General features: G+C 41.8%; 1 protein-coding gene across 1 annotated transcript in view; it reads left to right on the forward strand.

Moving 5' to 3' along the window:
• The window catches only part of grin2aa (glutamate receptor, ionotropic, N-methyl D-aspartate 2A, a), a 115,321-nt gene that overhangs the window by 85,371 nt on the left and 4,709 nt on the right, over nucleotides 1–25,241 (forward strand). Inside the window, exons 5-12 of the mRNA XM_041062577.1 lie at nucleotides 6,349–6,551; nucleotides 9,120–9,291; nucleotides 10,549–10,702; nucleotides 11,761–11,886; nucleotides 12,031–12,260; nucleotides 18,047–18,207; nucleotides 21,450–21,539; nucleotides 22,497–22,594. Of these exons, the coding sequence (XP_040918511.1) occupies nucleotides 6,349–6,551; nucleotides 9,120–9,291; nucleotides 10,549–10,702; nucleotides 11,761–11,886; nucleotides 12,031–12,260; nucleotides 18,047–18,207; nucleotides 21,450–21,539; nucleotides 22,497–22,594 (1,234 nt within the window). The remainder of the gene's footprint in view (nucleotides 1–6,348; nucleotides 6,552–9,119; nucleotides 9,292–10,548; nucleotides 10,703–11,760; nucleotides 11,887–12,030; nucleotides 12,261–18,046; nucleotides 18,208–21,449; nucleotides 21,540–22,496; nucleotides 22,595–25,241) is intronic.

Here is a 25,241-nt window from a genome sequence, read left to right on the forward strand (position 1 = left end):
CCCAGGCCAGATAATCTGTGCACTCTGTCTGTCTTTAGCTGTGATTGCTGTTGTGGTCTCTGATAGCACCTCAAACCACAGTTAATCAAAGCCTGAGACCCCTGTTATTGGGGTGGCAAGGGGTCACTGCTCGTGTGTGTGTGTGTGTGTGTGCATTTACCCTGGTTATTGACAGAAACACTATTGGAGAAAGTTGTGCTTTGACCAGTCTGTTTTTTATTCAGGTCACGTGTGTGTGTGTGTGTGTGTGTGTGTGTGTGTGTGTGTGTGTGTGTGTGTGTGTGTGTGTGTGTGTGTGTGTGTGTGTGTGACACAGTATTCAGTTTAGTTTGCCGCAATCCGCACAGTCTCCACCCAATCTTTGAGACTAGCTATTTCATATTTCAAACTGGCGCACACACACACACACAGACACAAAACGCACACAAAAGAACCTTTGCCGGTGTGCTACCAGGGGGGTAGGGTGTACAGTCTGTTGTTGTAAACAGTAAGCCTGTGAAATTGATCAGTACCACTTCACTGTGGTGGTGAGAGTGAAGGCAAGAGAGAAACGGAGACCCAAACTGGAAACATAATTGGGAGCTTCTCTCTCTCCCTCTCTCCCTCTCTCTCTCTCTCTCTCTCTCTCTCTCCCTCTCCCTCAGTCTGGTGCAGGCGTCCCACCCATGCACCAGAAATCAGCGGCACAGGAAGAGAGAGAGAGAGAGAGAGAGCAAGAGAGACTTCCATGATGATCAAGAGATAAAAATTCAGTAACTGCACTAAAATATGGATATGCACTAAAAATATAAAATGTGTCCCCTTGGGGCACAAGAGGAAGAGACAGGGAGAGGAGAGCAATATGGAGCGATACTGAGACAAGCGAACGATAGAGACAGATGGGCAGAGATAGAAAGAGCAAATGAGAGCGAGAAAAGGAGACAGAAAGAGAAAGAGAGGGAAGTGAAGGAAGAGAGAGGTGGATCTGAGCAACCACCATGTGTATGCTTTCCTCCTTTTTTTTTTTCCCAACCACTACAGGTGTTTAGCACTCAGGTTTTCAAAGCGTCCACACCTGCTGTTCTCTGCAGCACACACGTGCAGTTGGTTAGATGGTATATTTTTAAGTTATGGGAAGAGCCGCTTTTAAAATCACTGCACCTGTTTGGCTGGATGTGTGTGGTGTTTAGCAATTTTTGGGAGGATTATGTAATCACCAGTGAATTATGGTTTTATTCAAAAGAAGTGTAGATTGCAGCAAGTCATGTGGGTGTATTTGACTGGTTCAGGAGGCGGGATCCAGTATGGCGTTATGGGAGATTTAAGCTAAATTAAGCTTTTATCTGGGAAAAATGTGCTTGTAACAGCTGAACAGATACAGTAGCGAGAAAGAATAACATTTGAGATGGATGCGGCTCTGCCAGGAGTGGCATACTTAAGCACGCACCATGCATTAATGTGGAGAAACAAAGATAGTGCGTGCTTCTCAGAAAGAAATTAATTCAACAGTTTAAAGGCTGCTGTTTTACTTTGAGGATAAGGGCTACACACACTCACAAACAGGCACATATAAGCATAGGCTTGTGTTTGTGCATTTGCGCTCACTCTATAAATTTTTCGTTTCCACATGCACATGTGGAAGCTTGACTCTGGAAACTGTTTACTTCATACAATATGTATTTGCTTTTATAGCTCCCTCAAAACAGGATGTGTATCATGTGACTTTTTCTCTGATTTCAAACAGTTATTTTACATTTGATTTTATTAATATAAATCTCAGTATGTAACTGAATATTAATGCTAAACATTGCTAATCTTAAAGATGATAAATGATTAGATTGATTGTAGAAGAGTAACTTAGCTGCTCCTTCACTTCACTTTGGGCCTGATGTCCAGAATCACTTTTTGCTAGACATTTTTGCCAAAAGTAATAAAGCTTAATTAAAATGAAATCTCTGGTTAATGATCACAAATATCCATCAAAGACATTTGTCAGACTGGGGATCTCCCCTTATCTAGCTCTTTCACTCCTCATCAAAACAGGCCATATTTTACACAAAATACACAAACCTGGCAACTTTGCTTAGATCCCAACACCAGGTACCCACTGACAATACCCATATTAACGCCTACTTACATATATGCACACATGTAAAATAGTTTTGACTTCTGTTTCATTAAAATGTACATTTGTGTTTTGTTAAATGTCATCACCATCGCATGAAACATTTCTAAAATACTTTTAATTAATCTGTTTCATTAACCAAATTGTGGTTTGGTTAAAGCCCAGCATTTAGGTGTGTGATTATAAAGGAGAGAAAATATGGGTGAGATGATGAACTTGAAAATGTCCAGGATGCTGGTGACAGAGGAGAGGAGAGAAAAGTTTTGCTGAAAGTAATAGAATGCATCCAACGGCAGAGAAATTCACAAATGTGTATTCATTGACTGTAAATTAACAAGGCTTTGAGAAGCTCATCATTTGGAATCAGAAGATCCATGGCGGTCAAGAAAAAGCACAACACTGTGTCACAGTTGTAGAAACTAGACAGCTACATAATCAGCGACACGGCAGAAACGATGATGAATTTTCTTACTGTATTCAAAGTTACAGTTTTCTCATTCACCGACTGAATGAGAAAAGTGTATTTACCGATCAGAACCAGGATGTTATGTTTTATTCCTGCTGAGTAGATGGAGTGTGTAAATTGCTTCAGGAAATGCTGCAGTGTTTGCAGCCAGTTCACAAAATAATTATTACAGACAGCATGGGATTTGTGCTTGGAGAATCACAATATGGAGAGCAGACACACGCAAAAGCCCACATGCATACACACATACATACATACACACACACACACACAGACTTCCAAATTTACACACAAACATATGCATGCATTCTCTATCCAGGCATGACTGTTCTCTGAATCTTAATAAAAGCGTTTAACTTTAAGGAAAGATGTCTAAATCCATGGATGCATTTCTCTCTGGCTCTTCCACTCCATCATCTTCTTCCTCTCTGCCCTTGTTTTCTCACACACACACAGATACACACACACGTACACACATACTCACACATCTATGCAGTCACGCGCACGCACCCACACACACATTGACACATATAAACAGAGCAAGCGTTGGAGAGGGAGAGCAGAATCCATTTTACCGACATAATTTCGTCTGACAGGAGTGACAGATACTGTTTTATGACTGAATGGGTTTCTCCACGCTATTAGGAACTCATTCTCCCATAATGCAACTTGCCACAGCGATAACTCTCCCAGTGAGACTGGCACAGAGAAGGTGCTCAGTGCAAGAGCCCTGACCCTTGTTTTTCTTTGTTCTTTTATCATTCTCTCTCGCTTGTTCAGCAGGGTTCTCAATTATTGTAGCCCTTGAGTGTGTGTGTGTGTGTGTGTGTGTGTCAAAAACAGTGTGATAGAAAAAGTGAGAGAGAGAGGAAGGTGTGCAGTAGATGAAATATAGAGCAAGACATGCAGGGACAAGGAGCAAGGCCTTTCAAAATAAAAATAAAGAAAAAATAGGAGGAGAATAAAGGGAACAGGAGTAAAGGAGGGCACGTTTGAGGTGACAAAAGAAAAAGTAGTAGATGAAAAAAAAACCACACAGAATATCATCTTATCACGAGTGGCTCTAAATCTGTCGCAGGGTGATGATGCGATAGGATTGCCGCCATGGGATTTTATAATGCAGTAATCCCACAGGCCCTATCATCATAACCTCCCACTGGCCTCGCTGTCACATTACACGCACACACACACTCACGCAGAATGTAGAAAGTAGTCTGTGTGTGTATGTGTGTGTGTGTAATATCTGGTATTTCATGCAGGAAGATTCAGCATTCTGTTGCCTGGCCGGTCGATAGAGAGAATCCTCTCTCCTCTCTGGGCATTAATTTATAACCCCTCTTTCTTTAATTAGAGAGAGAGGGAGAGACAGAGAGGAGGAGGAGGAGGAGAAGGAGTGAAGAGAAGAGCAGGATAGAAGAGCTGCTGACCAGAAGAGCTGCTGAACTCAGCTTCCTCTTCCACTCCTCCTCCTCTACCACCTCTTTTCCCTCTCTTGTTTTCAAACAGTTTCTGAATCGAACATTTATCTTTTGGAGTTCATTGACTCATCCACCCAAATCAAGGCAACTCCTCAAAAGCTTATATTAATGCTTGAATAGATCAGATTGGAGTTGTGTGTTTAAGCTGGATATCCTACTTATGCACATGCCAGTGCTTTATACTGTTAGTTAAAGGTGCAACAAGCAGTGAAACCAAACAAATTAGATAATTATGGGATCAGCAAGCAGTAAAAAAAATTAATATCCTTCTAGAAAAATTGAGCTAAATGGGATTTTTCACACTCCTAACATGTGAAATTACACATTATGTTACATAGTTAAAATGGCAAGGAAGTATGCATATCAGCATAACACACACACAGCTTTTGGTCTTAAAAAGACCAGAAAATGACTCCATACTGCTTGTGGAGCACAATCCAGAACCCTCACTGTTTTATATTCTTCTCCTCTCTGACTCATCTTTGTTTTTGGTTTTTTGGTTTTTTTCTTCAGATGTCCTGTATTTCTGTCACACAAGTCTTATCTTACTTATGTGCAAATTCCCCCTCACTTTTACATTAGCAATCCCATTTCCCACTTTACCTCCCCGCCCCTTTAAAAAGACATACACATACACACACACACACGTGTGCACACACATGCACCGCACTCACTCACTTGTGAAATGCAAAACAGCTGGGTTTAGACATTTAGACAAATGTGGCCGTTCCCTGGAGAGTGAAGGTGACACACAAGAAACCACACACATGCTACCTTAGTGTACCCCACCCCCCCCAACACAAATGCCTATACACACACTGCACACACTGACTGATGTAGTTGACAGTAGAGTGAGCTGTTGACAGTGGCGCCATCTAAGAGCGGAGAGAAGGCTCTAATCCCTGTCAGAGGATAGAAAACCACTCAAAGCAAAACAATTAAAATGCTAATTTCACTTCCTCCTCTCTGCTCGCCTGTTAATGACTTAGCCTAGAATGCAGGCTAAGCAACAACATGTGTGTCTACATATGTGTGTGTGTGTGTGTGCAGGCAACAACCACTGTCCTATGGCTGCAGGGTCAAACAGATTAACATGGCTATATTGCTGTATATGTATTAACCGTTTGCAAGTGTACATGGTGTGCACCTAAGTTTCTAAGATTCTGTTTTATTCATACACACAAAACAAACAAACAAAAAAATAGTGTCTTAATCTTTCTCTATTTGTCTCTGGTTTAGAAATCAAAAGTTCAGAATTTTTGCCCCTGAACACACGAAAAAACTTTGGCAATACACTCAGCCACTTCACTCCACACTACAGCTGTATTGCTGTATTTTAGGCTGTGAGAGAGGGACAGAGACAGAGGAGAAGAAAGGTTTTTCAGATGGAGGGAAAGAGTGAGAGCGAGGTTTTGCCATTTTCTGGCTCCTGTAACATTAATAATTGAGAGTCGAGCAAAGCCTTGCTGCCTGCTGCTGTCTCTATCTTTTTCTCTGACTCCCCTGTCTGACAAAAACACTCATAAATAGTTCACGCACACACACACACGCACGCACATGCATGCTCACATACATACATTTACAGACAGGTGTGGGTGGGTAAAGAGCATCCATAGGGGAGTCTGTGACATCACTGCTCTGAAAACTTTCTGAATTATTAAAAACGTCACAGCGCTGTCACACTGCCACACTCACTCTCTTTTCATATTTGTTTACATTCATGGCCATACTGTACATTCCTCTGTGTGCATTTTGTCATGCATCCCTACACACTATGCTTTTAATCTGTTTTGTTGCACCTACAGTCCCAATGGCAGTCACATTCATTATGATCTGTCAACAACATGTATTCTGATTTGTGTAGGGTTTTTTTTGTGCTAAAAAAGAAAACATATGTAATATTAAAAGGAAATGTTCAGGTGTTTCTGCATTTGTAATCTTCACTTCTTATCTGCTTTGAGTACTGTTGTCAGGAAATTAACAAGTAAAGTCACTTCCTGTGTCTGTTAAAATGGTCCCATGCCATGATCATGCCATAATTTTCCCACCACTTTCCCACGTATTTGATCTGAGGCCAACAGACTTGCCAAGTAGTTATCAACACTGTCTTTTCAGTGTGAGCTCATGGGTCTAAATCCGACAACAGTTAGTGCCACTGTTACAGAAAGTGTCTTCAGGCAGGGGCTAACTCCCTAAGTGCTCATTAATAATAAAGTATTGGATAAATACCTAAAATGTAAATTCAGCTGTTCTTGTTTTTGGTGACTCATTTCATCTCTTTTTTTTTTCCTTCCTCCCAGATGGGGAAACTGGACAACGGCAGCCTGACACTTAAGTACCCTGTGTGGCCACGCTTCAACTCCTTTGGTGATGCTGAGCTTGACGACAACCACCTGTCCATCGTCACTTTGGAGGAGAAACCTTTCGTTATTGTGGAGGACGTGGAAAGGCTGACCGGTACCTGCATGAGGAACTCTGTCCCCTGCAGGAAGCATATAAAAGAGTAGGTTTGCCATATCCAGCAATACTAAGGGGTCAAGACTGTATTGTATGTTATTGTATGACAGACTCACACTGAATGAAATATACTGTAATATCCATGGGATGCATTCTACCTATGAACTAACTGAGGGGTAACTTTGTATTTTTGAAAAATGGGACCAAACATTACAGAAAATTAAATTCTGTTTTATATTGGGGTATTTGATAATCAGAAGGTCATGAAAAATTACATTACCCACTTCCTTCAGCATTGTGTGTGCTCTCTCACTCTCTTTCATTTCTCTCACGAGCATGAGAGAAGTGTACGATCTGTGCAGCATCTTCTTTCCTCCCCCTGAAAATGGAGGCGACTGCTGAACTCTGCAATTTCCTTCCTTCCTCACCAGTTTGCTCTCTAATGCCCAAATTTCTAGCCTCCTGCAATATTACGTTATTGATGTACACACACACACACACACACAGTGAGAGTGACTTAGACTGCTTGTATATGTGTGTGTCACTGAGTGGCTTGAGTGCTGCTGAATCAAACCATGTAATTGGTTTGCAGATAATTTAATGTTATGTTTCTCCACTGGAACACAGACACCCATGGACATGCTTACCGTAAGAGTGGCACATACACAACATACTTTGTGTTACTCTTTTCACTGCATACATGCTTCTGTACAAAGTAACTGTCTATAACTACAACACATATACACACATGGCCGCATGCACACACAAACACACAGAGCTGATTAAGCAGTAATAGGGTCCCAGGGAAGAGGCCAACAGAGATTTTCGTCCAGAATCACTGTGAAGTAGGGCGGAGGATAAAGCATCTCCAAGGAGGAACACAAACACACAAGCTCATATACTTTCTCTTTTGCCACATGTCCACTCACTCACAGGCCACTGCATTCGGGTGCATTCCTGCCTCCCACAGTGCAATTCCCACTCAAGCATCCATAGTGTCCATTTGGAGAAAGAGGGATAGATGGAGGGAAGGGAAGAGGCAGAGAGAGAGAGAGAGAGGAGTGGCGGATGGGTTGGATTGGGGGGGCGGGGGGGGGGTTTGGAGTGGAGGGCTATCCATGCATGCAGAGCCACAAATTCACTCACCCAGGCTGGGCCTAAGAACAAGCCATACTCACACTAACACACACATAATCACACATATACCCACACTGCCCTCTCTGGAGACCCCTCAGGCCCTGTAGTGTTTCTATATCAAGTTGGCCTGGCAACTTCACAAACAGCCTCCACAACATCACATGCTCTCACTGCCTGAACTGTACTATGGTCTGACTAAGTGGGTACACCGTGTTCATAAATGCAGCTATTACAGTTCTGGCCTATATGCTTGCTCTGTCACAGCCCCCTGCCAGCTGAACCTGCCAGAAAGTTGACTTAGTTGTCCTTGTTTCTGTTATTATTATCACAGACCCCATTCCCATGCAGAGAATGGGATCTGTGATCTGTGTGTGTGGGAAAAGTCATTCACAACTGCTGACAAATCAGCCATCTTTTTCAAATGAACCTTGTCTTTCTGTCTATTAAGCCATAAAAGCTATAAAGACAGAAAAGAATTCCACTTGGGGTGACATTCATTTGACAGATCGATGGTGACTAGTGAGGGTAACACCGGAGTTTGCACTTGGGGCGAAAAATGGCTAATGTCTTTTCGATGCTACAGAATTCCTCCAAAGTGTCAGAGTTTCAAAGCTGAAGGTAACTGCAGAGTCACGGCTGAATGTGTGAAGATTTTTTTTTTTCTCTCACTTCACCTCCATCAAGTTTGCGTCCAGGTTGTTGTTAAACTAAAGGGCGAGGTTATCTTCTCCTAATTAGCACACATCTAAAAGTTAAATGAGAGTCCCAGGTGGCTGAAAGTTGATGTGCACTCTGCTGTGTGTGTGTGTGTGTGTGTGTGTGTGTGTGTGTGTGTGTGTGTGTGTGTGTGTGTGTGTGTGTGTGTGTGTGTGTGTGTGTGTGTGTGTGTGTGTGTGTGAGAACACTGTCTGAACTCTCCTGCTCTCAAATTCAAACACACAGATGGTACAAGGCTTGCAGATGCAGTGCCGTCATAAGCCCCCCCCCCCCCCCCCTTCTCTAGAGAGACAGAGAGGTAGAAGGAGAGAAGGAGCATATTTTTCAAGTCTTCTGACATTGTTTCGGAATAAAACGACCTCACCTTAAAGGTGAAAAAGTCCCAGGGTGATATTTGTTCATTGCTGCGTTCATAAAAATTTAACAGGTATAATGGAAAGAGAGGCAAATCGTGTTTGGTTTGTTTATAATCCAAAGAAAAGACGGTTGACATATCTGAAGTCAAAGCAGGTTTATCAAGATGACGAAAGTATAAAAGTTGAAATCAAAAATAAAACATGGATTCACACAGTCAGTCATTTTCCATGCAAAGAGCTGGTACCTCTGCTCTTTAGCCCACTCAGTGTATGTTTACTGTGGACTGGATGAAATGTTCTCTTTTTCTGGAACAGGGTTTTAACCAAAGGTGATAAATGGTTGAAGCAGCTGCTGTTTAAAATCATCATCTAATGATGTGTTGGTCCTCTTTGTGTTTCTGTAGCAACACAACTGAGGCTGGTGGGACGTACATCAAGAAGTGCTGCAAAGGCTTCTGCATCGACATTCTGAAGAAAATTGCGAAGTATGTCAAGTTCACCTATGACCTGTACCTGGTAACCAATGGCAAGCATGGCAAGAAGATCAACAATGTCTGGAATGGGATGGTGGGAGAGGTAAGACAGACATGTCTCTGTGTGTTGGGGAGAGATTGATCTAAGTCTGTATTCATAACAAAATACTTCTTAAATACTTTTGACAAAAGACTTTTTCGCACACTGTGATAAATGATGTGGAACGACACTGATCGGTCTTCACTTTAAGTTTGCAGGACATTTGAAATGAGTAGTACAAGCCAAGGCTGAGAAGAAATTAGACATTAGAGATGTCTGTGTGACAGGATATTCCTGCTCCTTATGTTCCAAAAGAAGCTTAAAGTGTTGACTTTGCAAAACTTTCACAGGGTGAGAAAAGAAAAGAAAAACAGTTTTCAGCTATAAGGGTTTTGCACCAACTGTAAATGCTCAGAAAGTAAAGAAATCTTAGCTACTCCTGCAGAAAACTCCTTTGCATAGCTTTAATTACCAGCTTCGACTTGAAGGTAAAGTCCCAGGGTTCATTTTAAGACTGTAAACTTTATAGCCATCTATATTTTTTAATGGCGGACTTTAATTGAAGTTCATCTGGCATTCATCTTATTTAGCAGTGACGCCTGCTTGCACATTGATTGTACTGATTAAGATTCAACATGAGATTAAAAAACTAAAACTGCATTTTTTTGCATTTATTTTTGTTTTATTATTTAATGCAATATCATGAAAGATTAATTTTCAGAGACCACATGGAGTTAGTACTGAAACAAATAAGTAAACGTGGGGGGTTTTACTATCATTATTCTCCTTCCTTCTATAGCAGGGTATACAGCTAACTTGCCTGCTCTCTGTTTCAAGTAACTAAAAACTGAACTGGGATTTAAACAAGCACAGTAATGAGTGTAGTACAGCCTCATCAGGCGGTTGTGTCTTTCAAAGTTAAGTTGATGATATTGATTGTTTGTTGCATTTGACAGCCTTTCTCATAGAAAACCATAGTGAATGCCACGGTGATTGAACAATACAGTGTAAATTTTCTTCTTCTCGTTCTTTTTCCTGTACACAACCCCTCCCCCTCCCAATAATTTCCATTTTTACTTGTGATTCATGCACAATCCTTGGACTGCTTCCTCCCATTTCACCCACTACTTACGTATCTTCCCTTTTCACTATTTTTTCTCTTCTTTTGTCTTCCCCCTCTCATTCCCTCCATATCTTTCTCCTCCTTCTGCGCATCAATCTCCCCCCTTCTATCATCCCTAATCACCCTCCTCATCCATCCAACCTTCCTCCCTCCCTCCCTTTGTCCCCACGTTCCTCCCTCTCCTCCGCCCCTGAAAGGTGGTCTATAAGAAAGCCGTCATGGCCGTCGGATCTCTGACGATCAATGAGGAGCGTTCTGAGGTCATCGATTTCTCCGTCCCGTTCGTGGAAACCGGGATCAGCGTCATGGTCTCCCGTAGCAACGGAACCGTCTCCCCGTCAGCCTTCCTCGGTAACTGTCACCGAATAACTGCTGCTTTGTTGTCGGACTCAGGAGAGAAGGAGAGGAAGACCTGTCTTGTTTGCGTTTTCAGTCTGTGTGTGTGTAGAAGGGTATTTGTTTTGGGTGTGTGTGTTCCCCGAGATACAAAGATGACAACACAATTCAGTTCCGTTACACAGCTGTCAATACTTGCTCTTCCATCAGAGGGATTTAGCTCAACTCCTGCTTCTCGCCACAATGACTCTCACTTACCTGAGAGGGACTTAACCACAGGATTTTAACCTGAGTGACCATGGATATCCCTGCTATGGCTGCTCAGTCACATTCACTTGATGTGTAGCGTTTCAGCACCAACATCCAAGCTCCTGCAATCACGTACAAGACACCATGGACACAAAGGCACACACAGGTGTAAACACAAACAGTCTGCGCGACTGCAGAGAAACACATGCGTATGCCAGCACACACAGGCACTCACACGCAGGTACACACACTGACATGTATGCAGCATGCAGTTACTGCTGTGGAAGTGGCAATTATAAGGGCTTAGCAGGAAAACCCCATGATGGCTGCTTGCCAGCGCACGCACACACGCACGCACGCACGCACGCACACACACACACACACACATTTGGACACACACAGTGCGCAGTCCTGTGCCAGCAGAGCTCTCCCATACATTAGAGCAGGGTTTAATCTCTGCAGTAGTGTTGTGAACTCAGAGGGAGGACAGGAGTGCTGACACCAGGGCTTCCTATACTGTACACCTCCTCACACTGTCAAATAGGAGGTGGGCCGGTGTATATGCAAGTGTGTTGGGATGTGTGTGTGCGCGTGTGTGTGTGTTGGGGGGGTGTTTGTAGGGTCTCTGTGAACATGCAGGAGTCAGCTTGTTATCCATGCAGTTCTTTCCTCAGTGTGGGTGTGTGTGTCTACACATGATTGATTTATTCATTTAGTTCACGGCAAAACAATAAGGGAGTGAGCATGAACAAGTGATGTATAAGATTTAACCCAACAAGTATTAATACTTAATCTCTGTTTTCTTATCTCTCTCTCTCTGTCAGAGCCATTCAGTGCATCAGTGTGGGTGATGATGTTTGTGATGCTCTTACTGGTGACTGCAATGGCTGTCTTCATGTTTGAGTACATCAGTCCTCTGGGCTTTAACAGAAACCTGGCACAAGGGAAAGGTGAGCATATACATGAACAACACACAGAAAACAGGCCACATTCAAGACATTCAGATCTTGAATATTTCCTTTTTTTATGCCATCTCTTCTTTCTTCTAATTGTCTTCTCAATAATCTGTCATTCTCTCCCCTGTCCTCTCTCAGACCCCCACGGCCCTTCCTTCACCATGGGCAAGGCCGTGTGGCTGCTATGGGGTCTGGTCTTCAACAACTCTGTGCCAGTGCAAAACCCGAAAGGAACCACCAGTAAATTCATAGTGTCTGTGTGGGCCTTCTTCGCTGTCATCTTCCTGGCCTCCTACACTGCCAACCTGGCCGCCTTCATGATCCAGGAGGAGTTTGTTGACCAGGTCACCGGGCTTTCTGACAACAAGGTAATGGAGAACAAATAGCAGAGTGGTTTGTTTGCTTGATTGGCGGTTTGTTCTTTAGTTGAGAAGTTAGCCTGGAAAAAGACCTCAAAAGTTTTGTGTTTGCATTTAGTTTGTGGCCCTGGAGCTTTCCAGGTAAAATTTATTTGAATTACCTCTGAGGCTTTTATTATTTTTAAAACTGGTGATCCATCATCCTTTCTGTGCTACTCAAAAGCTCAGAGTTTGACAGTAACTTTTAGAGTTTTCCAGTACATTTCACACAAAAGTAACAAAGTGGACCTTAAGATAAGTTTAGCTTTTTAGTGGCCATTTTAGAAACCAAGTATGCAACAGCAGCAACAGGTGTAAATATGTCATGTATAGAATAAATTCATTAGATGCATGATAACAGTTTATACCCAACATTTGATTAAGTAATTCAAATGCCTGTAGTTACAACCTTACATGTAGCATCTGGAACAGTGTAGGACGAATGTAGAAAATCCACTAAAATCCATTAAAAACAACAAACTCCTCAGACATTTGCATCCACAATGCGACAACTAGGAATTGTGTCTGTGTTTAAACGTTAAGGCCATCCAGAGTGGGCACGTAGGCAGTGAATAATAAGACATTTTTCATTTGGGATGTAATATCCCACACACACCCATGCATATATTTAAACATTTAAATGCAAAATTGCAAAATGTAATTCTCCTACAAAATTAGCCTTATTTCATAGGCTGTCTAAGCTGTCTAATAGGAATAGTTCTCTGGTGCTTCAGCATGAATTTTTATTTGTAAAAGATTTAGATTAAAGATCCCAATCTCCTCCAGGAGCGGAGACATTGCTTACTTTACCACTGTTGTGCCACAATGTGATAGTAAATGATTACACATATACAACTGTGATAATATGCACTGAAATGAAAGAATTTATCCATAAGAAAGACAAGATATGACAAGTGATAGAGAGGTCATGTAGGGAGAGGACGACAGGCAAAAAAAATCAAAGGAGAATGTCAGGCCAAATGTAGAGAAACAGAAAAGAGAAAGAAGGCAGGGTACGGTGGAGAGTTTTTGAGGAGAGAAGGATAGATGTACGGGGAGATGCTACCAAGGAAGGAGCATTTGAGAATGATGTAGAGGGTTTTGACAACATACAGAAGGAAAGAGGGAGGGAGAGAGGGAAGGGTACAGCAACTGGCAGGAGGGTAACTGAGGAATAGCGAGAGGCCAAGACGCACAAGATGTTACAAGACAACAGGCGGACAGATATGGGCCAGGTTGACGGCTGAGGTAGGGAGAGAGGGAGAAAGCAAAAGAGATATGGAAAGACAGAGAGGGTCAGGGAAGAAAGGAGCCAGACAAAGAGGCTAAATGGCCATTCAGTCAGATATGCTGAGCGAGGCTGGACATCGTGACAACTGTGACCAGTAAAATGATGAAGAAAATTCCCCATTGAGATCCCTGTCAGTGAATATTCCTTAAAACTGTTTTAACTAGTTTTGAACCACTAGGGGGCTGAAATGCTGCAAAATATACCCACAAGAAAGATATGCCTGATAATATATAAACTTATCAAGTTCTTTTAGCTAACATGTTAGCAAACAGATGCCTGTTTACACGTCTAGCAGACACACAGAAACACAGTCATCCCACTGGAGCTGTGTTTCTTATCACCTAAATGTTAGGCCAGCTATATTTAGCTTTTAGCCCTGGGTTGGTCACACAACACTTGAGAAAAATGTTGCAGTGACTTACTCTGTCATTTTGTACTGGTTCCATATAGAGTACAGAACATGTAGACTGTGTGACTTTGGTCTCACTTAAAAAAAAGACACTAATGGGATTGGTTGTTTTTCCAACCGTGGAAACATTGCATTACATTACACTCAGCTTTTGTCTAAAGCAACGTATTGTACATTTTCTGCATGCATCGGAAGCAAAGTGCGGTTCATTGTGTTGGAACCAACAACCAAGCTATAGACACCAGATTTTTTTTTTTTAATTCCTGACTAAATCTGTGATCTGGGTGGTGATTCAGAGGACATGAATCAGGCTCAGCAACTTTTTGATATTTCAAACAGTCGTTTTAGTCAGAATGAATATACAAAGTTTGTTTAATGTTGGTTAAAAAATCTTTATGCAAATGTGAATAGATTGCATCAACGCCTTGTGGAAATACAGCAGAGCTTTGTGTGCCACCTGTGGAGACGTACAATAAAACAAATTGCTGCTAAAAATGTGTTTCTCCTCAAATGATACACAAACTACACAAGAAAAATGCATTCATTTAAATCTTTTATGAAAAGGGAGTAATGGATGTTTACTGAGCTGCCTCCCAAGCAGGCTGTCTCATGCACAAGTGGAGGACAGCCAGTCAACAGGTCTGTGGTGTTTTAGGCTCTTCAGCCACCGTGGATTTGTCTTTACGCTGCTGGCTTGTTTGTCTCTGCTTGTCGAAGAGGACATGCTGTTCTGCTTTCTCAGCAGTGGATAGCAGAGCATGTGTTTAGTGCAAATTTCAAATTTCAGCAAACAAGTGCTGTACTGGGGTTGTAGCTATTTGTTGTACTGACATAATAACAGCAGCAAGCAGGTTTTGGAGCTTCCCACTCCAGTTTGGAAGAAATCTGAAACACTAGTCCACTAATAATGCATTTTATTTGTAGGCGCCTTTCTTGACACTCAAGGTCACCTTACATCATAAAAACAGACACAGTATTAAATAACAACAATAAAAGACAATACAGTTTAAAATAGACAATGCAGTAAGACACCTATCTACAGTAAGGTGTCCTTAATTTCTGTAAAGTGTGACTTGGAAGTGAGCTTTAAGTGGTAAATGCATCTTCTTTCTGCAGTGTTATCGATTCAACAATAGTTACTGTACATGGAATCAATCACAAGCACTTTTGAATGCATTTGCCCCTCAGAGCAGATGCATCTGTCAGAACACAGACAAACATGCTCAAAGATGCAATGTCACTGCAGCATTTGGAGAAATATCAGGAGTGGTTTAAAAGATTATCTCTTAAAATGTTTTCCAAGTCAGAGAATAGCTTCAAGGTTTCTGTAGATACAAAGAAAAATCCAATTTAAACAACACAAAGGGAAAAAACTGCAAGCTGATTGACAAGTCATCGCTTTCCACTGACAGGACAATGCTGCTTAGCACCAAAATATAATGATAATAAATATTGAAACAGCAAAGTCCCTGAGAATCCCTGAGATGCTAGAGAGAGATGCAGATGTAGACAAAGTGTGAAGGAGGTGGATAGGCAGGAGCAGGAGACCCCGACACACACACATACACATAGACAAAGACACAGTTAGACACACATACCAAAGGGAGTCCTTTGCTTATATAACAGCAGAACTTGCATAATACGGCGACAGAGCGGGTAACAGGAGAACAGCAGGAGGAAGAGGAGCAATAGAAATGGGACACAACAAGAGAGGAGTGTAGAGAGTTGGAGAGGAGGCGGGATGAGCTGCAGTACATATACATAACAGGGAGGGAGTGCTTAACCTTATGGCAGTGTGATCCCACTTGGGGTCGCTTGACAACCTAAAAGATTTGAAAGTGATTTTTTTTGAACTGATATGTTAACATCTATGTATTTTCCTATGTTGTTGGAAATGTAACTTAAAAGCACAAAACTTCACATGAGAAAAAACAGGATGTCTCGGCAGAAAAAGCTGGGAATTAATTTACATCATTTGCAAACAAAATCTCAATATTTATTCTGTAGTTTTGCGAGTGCGATGCTGTTGGTCATGGCCACGTAGCAGGGCAGTGAGTACTCTTATCTCCACCTGTCTAAGGCACAAACTCTCTCCTGCCTCTGCTCTTTCATTTTCTCATCATCTCTTCATCAAGCTTTCATTAGCAGCAGCTGGTGCAGTTCTCAAAAGCCCTTCACTGGTAATTATCCAGCAAGAGAAGAGAGCTTTCCCAGTCTGCATTTCCCCATTCGGCCTGGAGATTCAAACCAGCGATGCCCCTTCACTTCTCACATCTGCCCTATTCTGACCTTAAAGCTACTGCTCCACCTTAGAAGAGCTACAAAGGAAGGAAAGATGAGGGAGCAGAAAGAAATAATAGGAATGAGTGCGTGAGAAGAGATTGTCTCCTGAGGGCTATCGCTTGTGATGCACACACACACACACACACACTACGTGATATCACCACTGACACATGCACATTCACGGTAGAGTTTGATTTATCAACATGCCCTCACCCTGACCTGATTACGCAATAGAGATGCACGTGTGCAGGCAGATACAGTAAGCATGAATACCTGTAAATATTTACGTATGTATTATGTATATGCATTTGTGATGTAAATAGTTCACATAAACAATTGAAAGTCTGTCTGAGGATTTTTACAGACAGCAAACAGAGCATCAGTACTAATACTTTGCAAATACACTGCCTACGCAGAGTGAAAGCAAAGCAAAACAGACATGTTTGTGAAAATGACATAAAATATTACTTTTAACTGTGTTAATAATATGTTGTAAAACCACTGCTCAGTGCCACACAACATACTCACACATATGCTATGCAGTTAGAGTGGATCTCATGACGCACACTTCTAATTGATGGGGTTCGTCTGTTTCTGGCACAGAGGGCAGATTGTTACCGCAGTGCTTGAGGGTAGGTTGTTACTGCAGCGACAAGCATACTACTACAAAACCCTTGACCTGTACACTGACTAGATTATACCTGAGAGAGATGCAGAGGGGAGGAGGGGAGACAGAGAGAAATGAATGAATTTTAGAAAAAAAAGGAGAAAATCAGATCATTTAGAGGAAGAGATGGGAAGACAGAGAAAAAAGGAAAAACCAGCCTCTTAACTAAGGACATAGAGCAATAGTGTTTGATATTATGCAGGGTCAAAGTCAGATAGATGTAATAAAAATAAGGGTAAAATAATAATAAAATATGGGAAAGAGTGACCTACAAATGGAAGGAGACTTTAAAAAAGGAAGGTGCAGGGAGGGAGCGGAGGAAAGGTGCTACGAGTGGAATTTGAATATGATTATTCACTCTATTCCACACTATAAAGAAAAAAAAACTGAAAATCAGAGAGAGGGTGAGAGATGAGGTGGAGAGGCTTTGGTAAAGGGAAAGAAATTTGTTAACAACTCAGTGCTGAGATTCGTTTGCAGCACAGATTGTATAAAAAGAGGTTGCTTGTGGGAATTTTTCCACCCTACGTGGTTGCAGCTATGACCTATGGTACAACACATCTTTTACACATACTGCATTGCTGTTCATTCAACAACTTGCGTATTACAGTGGTAAATAAAAGTGAGGGTACATCCACTGACATGCAGATACAGCACAATAATCACTACACTTCTTTTGACATTACAACTGATTTTTTAAAATAAAGTCCATATTGAAATACAGCAATTCTGGACACTGAAAAAAGTCTGTGATTATATAACCATAACAGTTGTACATAACATGCAGTGCATAACAGCTTCATGTGACACAGTATGTTTGATTCAAATTCAACTTGTGGCCATTTCATTGTGGCTTGTATGTAAACCCTTATAACCCATTTTAAAACTAGTCTGGTGTTGTCAGAATCCCATTGCTTCTCTGGGACTAATATCTTATCAGTTGGGCGTAGTGCTTGCATCCTCACACAGACACACACACACTCACATAGCTTTGGAAATCATGTTGCCTCTCACTGCTTCTCTCTGTGTTTATGTTTAACCTTTGCTGTTCCCTCTGTTTTCTCTCCTGTTTTTGCTCTCCATTATTTTTCTTTCCTCTGCCACAGTTTCAGAACCCGTATGCATACTCACCTCCGTTCCGCTTCGGGACCGTTCCAAACGGATCCACGGAGAGGAACATCAGGAAGAACTACCCTGCCATGCACCAGTACATGGTGAAATATCATCAGACTGGCGTCCAGGATGCACTTGTCAGCCTCAAAACGGGGTAAGGAAACACTCTGTGTGCACCTTTGTGAGTAAGCGCACACCTCTACTGATCTATGATCCAATACTAATTCACTAATGCAAAATATTTGTCACCCCAAAATATTTTTTGTGTGCATGCACCTACAAATAAATTGGTGTATAATTGCATGTCTGTGCGTGTACTTCCTGTCACATGTGTGAGTGTGTATGTCTACGTGTGTGTCTGTGTGTGACAGCTCCTCTGAGACCCGGGATGAATGGGCTTCCTCATTGGGAACAGCAGGAGCTATTTTTAGTACTGGTCTCTATAATGGGACTGGTGTTGGTGGTGGTGCTGGTGTGGGTATGTGTGTGTAAGAGAGGGATGGAAGGAGGGTTATCACAAAGCTAACCAAGGGCAGATTGAAAGAGTGGAACAATTTGAGAGGGTTGGATGGATAGAGAAGTGGAGGTAAAGACAGGAAAAAGAAAAAGGAGGAGAGGCAGAGGTTTGACTCTCATCACAACATCACATGGGGAAAAGAGAAAATGGGGTGGTGTAGGAGGCCAAGGGCAAAGTGTCTGATTGGAGGACAGATGGAAGGGTGGAGAGCAAGAGGAAGGAGGAAGGAAGGAAGAAGGAAAGATACAAGAGAAGAAGAAAGTGGTAATGGGATGAAAAAGGGAGGGCGACAGAAAAGGGAGGAAGGGGAAATTGAGGGTAAGAATATGAAAATGGGAATGGGAAAGGACAGAGGGGGGAGAGACTGGAAAAGAAGGTGGGGGCATCAAGGAATGGAGAGATGGGAGAGGAGAAGAAAAAAAATGATAAAGGACAAAAGGTTGATGAGATGATATGACAAGAAGTTATTCCTGATTGGTTAATGGCTATAGGGCGAGATCCAATCGGTGTTCTCAGCTCAAAGGACATGATGCCCCAGGGGAGGGGAGAGAGGAACAAAACATAGACACACACACACATACACACAACAATTATGAGGATAAAATTCATGATCTATGAGTTTTATGCAGATGTATTTCAGCTCATTCGCTCTCATCCATAAATCATAAATAAACTGGATGTAGACACATAAAGACAGCTTAAACCACTGCAGCATCTATAATACTCTCCTTTGCCTTTGCATTAACATACAGAAACATCTGTAAACCGGCATACACATATGAATAGCTCAGTAAACTAATACTACAGGCACACAAGCAATGCCTGTGCACACACAGCTAGCTGCAGGTGCGTGCAGTCAGTAATACCCTCATTGATAATTCTGTTCTGTGGTATTAGCAGATGAGCAACAGTGCAGCGTTCAGCGGTTTGAGGCTCGATGGCTGGATTAGTCTCTCATCACACATAATGCTGACAGGCTTTACACACAAGATCTGTTACAACCACAAGAACCAAAACTATGCACAAGGGAGTCGAATTGATTTGATTATGTTTCGGGACCTGGATTACTCAAGTAACAGCAAAGATTTTTTTTATTTATATTTATTTATTTATTTTGAGTAAATGAATGAGAAAACAGTTTAATGACATTAAACTGTTGCATTCACATCTGCATAATGTCAACAAGCTGTGGTGACCAAACTGTGTGGAAAAAAACCTCTTTATTCATTGTCAATGAGACTGCAGTGTTGTCCCAAGACAAAGGGCTCTGGCAAAAAAAAGGTGATCGTGCCTTTTGCCTCAACTTCATCCTGCAACATGCGCCATTTGCTAATTAAATGTATGTATGGCACACAGCAAATTTAAATCTACAATGTGGAAACATGGAGGAGAGGATTTATTGTTATTGTGGTATCTTTCCAGAGTTGTAAAATCCTGCCTCAACCCCAAAGAGTCTCGGCATCCCATGAGCCTTCAACCTGAACTGTTTGCATTTCATGTTTTCTCTGATAACCTGTAGCTACACCAACACAGCCCCTTGAGCTTTTATGACGCAGTGCTGTTGTCAGCCTGAAGACAGCCTTGCATGTTTTACCTGAAGCCTGAAACTGAATTCTAGGCATAACATTGCTTTTTTTTAGAGGCTGTTTGGGGTTTGAAATTGTGATTTTGGAACCATTTTATGAAAGATTGTGTTGGCAAAATGCTCCATGGTATTTATTGGATAACTGAATTAGTAAAGCCATTTTTTTGATAAGGATTTACAATGTGCAGCTGTTAAACTGACAGGTCGTGTACTCTGCTGAAGAGTTGCCCTGTAGTGGTGTAAAATAAGATTCAGAGTCACACTAAATGGCCATTTTGCTGTGTTAAAGATGACTTTGGAAGGTATAGAAGGAAAGTGGCGAGGAAATCTGTGTTTCTACTTTTTATTCATCCAAATAAAGGTGTGACACATCAGTGATGTCTGAATCCCTCTCCAAGCCATTAGAGCCGCAGTATGTCTAGCTAGTCTCTACCGACACTCACTCACAAATCTATGCTCACAGACATGCACCATTGCACAGCCACATCTGCACAATCACCCTCATACTGAAGCATACACGTACACACACACACAAACACACACAAACGCCTGGTTCCCCACATGTTTGGACACACAGCCTGCGTGTGGATGGAGCCAGTGCTGGGTTAAGCTAATTACACAGCTAAACTATCGGCTGTGAGCCTCCGTTAGAGGGCTGGATCTGACATTCAGTAAATGCCAGCCAGTCACTGCACTATTAACAGGGCTCTCTGTGTGTATATGTCTGTGTGCGTGAGTGTGTTTGAGTGTGTGTGAGGGTGTGTTAGAGTGCGCGGGCTCTGAGAGAGTGAGAGAGCAGCGGTTACTGACGGCATCAGTTACATTGAAAATGTCAGTCTGCGTCTGGGATCTTTTACGTTCCACTTCACAACCTGCTTATTTGTGTGCCTGTGTGTGCGCATGAGAGTGTGTGGACAGAGGCAGAAAGAGAGAGTGAGACAGTGTAAATGTTTGTGTCTGTCTAAAGTTTGTTTAGGTCGTTCATGTGCCTCCAAGGTCCTATCATCAGTGAAGCGTGCTGTATTGAACCGCAGCCACTCCCCACTGTGTCCTCTGTGTGTTTGGTTACGCTTGGATTGCAGTCCTATTGGAGATGATTTAACACTTTAGAATTGATCCGCAAACAACACATTCTGAAAAATAAGCCCCTCTTCTGCTTTCTGTCTCCTCCTGTGCACTTCTCACTCACTCTCTTTAAAAAATTTGAAACCCTTGCATGCTTTGTCTTCATCCCCTTGCTCTGTCTGTTTTCCTCTGTCTCTCTCCTCTGTTCTTTTTTTCTTCTCCTTTGCAGTAAACTGGACGCCTTCATCTATGATGCTGCAGTGTTGAACTATATGGCCGGCAGAGACGAAGGATGTAAGCTGGTGACCATTGGCAGCGGGTAACTAAAGCTTTAATTCCTTAAAAATATCCTTTCAGTGTGGAATGTCTACACGCCATAACGTGATCCTGACAGTCACTGATCCACTATGTAAGTTGAGTAAAGTGTTTTTTTTTAATGTTTGTTTAGGGTTACATTGTACAGATACATGTAGATTCAAGCCACATTGATTCTGAAATACCTTATTGAAAATATGCTTATTCCCTTTCTTTGGACAAAGACAGGCTAGCTGCTTCCCCGCTATTTGCTGTGTTTATGCTAAAACTAAGCTGACCGGCTGCTCGCATGTAGCCTACAGACATGAGAGTGGTATTGATCTTCTCATCTAATTCTCAGCAAGAGAGCCGCTTTCCAAAATGTCAGACTTTCCTTTAAGCTTACATCAGTCCATACTGCAATTTGATTTCTGTTTATTTTGTTGTTTTCGTTTGCAACTACTGACAACTGTGTCTGCTGCCTTCCATGAGCTGTATATTCCAACATTAACATCAACATCAAAATGTTATATTTTGATCTAGAAGAGGCTGCAGCAGGCACACTACAGTAAAAGTGGATACATATGAGACATATGAGACACAGGAATTTAGATTTACAATGCTGTAGTGACTGTAGTTATATGAGATTATCTAAGGCCAGGGACTTGGACTGCTTGTCTTTGGGCTCAACCAAGGATTAATGTCAACTGTTTTAGTGATTTTGTCTGAATGTCTTTGACCCATATTTCCATTTATGTGCAATCATTATGTATTAAATATGTTGTTTAAAAGATTTTTAATGACAGTGACACCATTTAGAGAAATAAAGGTTAAGATATGTATTTTGTGTGTGTGTGTTTGTGTGTGTGTGTGTGTGTGTGTGTGTGTGTGTGTGTGTGTGTGTGTGTGTGTGTGTGTGTGTGTGTGTGTGTGTGTGTGTGTGTGTGTGTGTGTGTGTGTGTGTGGACGCGCTTTTGTTCAGGTACATCTTTGCCACCACTGGTTACGGCATTGCTTTACAGAAAGGCTCCTACTGGAAACGACAGGTGGATCTGGCCATCCTGGCCATTATCGGAGATGGTGAGAAACACACTCGCACAGTGTGCTTATGTACATATTCAAAGTGCATGATGCTACCCATGAAGGCTAAAGGTTACATTATTCTTTGCCAGCGCTGTGATTCCTGCACAGGTACCAACATACTCTCACACACATGTGCACATCTCCACTGCCTTGTCTGCTGACAGCACAAAGGGGAAGCAGTGAAGTATAAATAGTCCTTTGATGTTATTTTGGACACAAAAGGCTGCTCTAAACAGAGGGCAAAGTGTGTAAGTTATTCTAATATATTCCTCTCTGCAGCACCAGATCTATGCGTGCGTGTGTGTGTGTGTGTGTGTGTGTGTGTGTGTATGCATTACGCTATCTGAATCACCCCATTCCTTTATTACAGTAGCTTCAGAAGTTCTTACATAAACAATTTCCTACTGCAAAACAGAGGAAAAGCGAGGCAGCTCCAGCTTTTAGTGACAGATTCATTTACATTTTACATCGAAAGCATTTTGCTGATGCAAGTGTTCACAGCCACTCACATTAAGTGCACTGGAGTTGATTAAACGTACATTGGTGTCACAATAATCCTCTCTAACTGAATCTTATCAGGGCTGCAGAGCATGCAGGCCACACTCCATCATATTTCATGGCTGGATAATTTTTGAGAAAAATCTGACTCAGTGTTTTTGTTTTGCTTTGTATTATTCTCCTGATCATTAAACCAGTGCACTCTTTTTATACTTGTAGCTTTTTAAGCAGAGTCAATCAATGCAAATATACATGGAGGATGTTTAAAGTCTGTATTATCTTTGCACCATGTTCTAGTGTTGTTGTACTTGCTATTTGCCTAAAAAGTAAGATGAATATAAAGGGAAAAGATGAGAGTGGAAAAGAGAAAATGGGGCAAGAGAAAAAGAGAGACTGTAAGGCACGAAGAGATAGAAGAGAGTGTGTGACAGAGGTAGAGAGTGGGAGAGAGAGAGGAGAGAGAAGAGAGAGAGAAAGTGATGAAAGAAACATAAAAACACAGAGACAGCGTGAATGTGTGATGGCCAGAGCGAGGTGAAAGAGAGGACGAGGCAGGGATGAGAGGAAGACGGGGAGTGTGTGTCAGGTAGAGAGCGAGAGAGGGTTGGGGAGTGAGAGGAGGGCAGGTCCTTGATAGATGGCAGTGACTCTGTGGCTTGGCAGATGCTGCTTGATCAGATAGACACAATGTGGGTGGAGAGCATATGGCTTTTTGCGGACAGAGAGGAGACAGGGAGAAGATGCGTTCAGTAGAGGAATGTGAAGTACAAAGAGACAGACAGACAGAGACAGAACAGGCTGTTTGGAAACTCAGGGGCTGGTACACAAAGCTGCAGGTCACATTTTGTCTAAATAAAAATTGTAATTGTATTGTCAAAATGTGCAAGATTTGTACTCTTACCACTTGTTAATCCTAGTTTTAAACCGCACTATCCTGATCAAATGTATTCATCTTGGAGCAGCAGCAATAGTCCAAATTCATACACTCTGACAGTTTTGCAAGATTGTAATCTGTCAGACCTAAATATCGTTCAGTCAGGGTCAGGAACTGAGGAGGAGTTATTTCAAAGTGCAGATAAGCATTCTGAAGAAACATGCATTAAGTGAATACCCTGAACTGGAATGGATTTCGTGTTTGTGGTTCACAATAATGAAATGGAGAAGATAGAATTTTTAAAAAGTTTTGTTACTGCACTCACACATTTCAAAATAAATGTTTTTTTTTGTTTTTTTTTTTGGTCATAAGTGCTTCAACGCTTCAACTAAAACATTTTTAAAAGCCCTGAAAGTGTGGATGAAACTTGTGTTCCTGTGTTCCAGCTGACTGGTCACCAGACTATTGCCTGAGCTGCCCGGCCGCTGAAAAGAGAACGAAATTTGAATTTCAGGAATACTACCCCCCCACCCGGAGCCAGAGCAACAGTGCAGACAGGAGCAGCTCCCCACAGCTTTTTTCTTGAATGCACTCGATTTAAAACAAACAGAAAACAAAGAGACAAAGGGACCTGTTGATACCCAAAAATGTAATTTATCCAAGCGTGTCATAATGTCATATTAAACAAAGACTACGTACCATGACTACGTTACATTAATGTCTTTGCAAATCTAACAGGAGGCAAAATCCTACTCAGTTGCCCTAAAGGGTTAATGATGTCTTAGTGAGTCTGCACCCCCAAGACATCTAGCTGAACACCACCATGATATTTGTCTTTCCCCACTAGCAGCCTTAGTTATCCAGCCCTGAATGACACAGATTGGATTAGCCACGCGCCAAATGTCACAGAGGAAGCCAGAGAAGGCGGGGGAACAGAGGGAAGGGAACACAGAGTGTGGAATGAAAAAAGATAAGGTCTTTGTTGCTTTCTACCCTTCTTTCATTAACACTAAAGAAACAATCTCTTTGCCCTATCAGGCAACATAGAGGAGGCTGGAAGCCCAGTTTGCTTGGTGATGCCCAAAGAAATTTATTTTAAACCGCAAAAACAGTTAACCACGCAAAACCAGTGAAAGAAATATATTAGCATTCAACTTGTTTTTGTCTGACATTTTTTTAATCAATTCACTCAATATTTTTCTTTAAATCTGACTTTGAAAATTCTGGAGACATTATTCTTCTGAACTACTGAAATGGAAATTAGGACACCAT

Source organism: Toxotes jaculatrix, chromosome 18 (assembly GCF_017976425.1).
Source record: "Toxotes jaculatrix isolate fToxJac2 chromosome 18, fToxJac2.pri, whole genome shotgun sequence".
Lineage (NCBI taxonomy): Eukaryota > Metazoa > Chordata > Actinopteri > Toxotidae > Toxotes > Toxotes jaculatrix.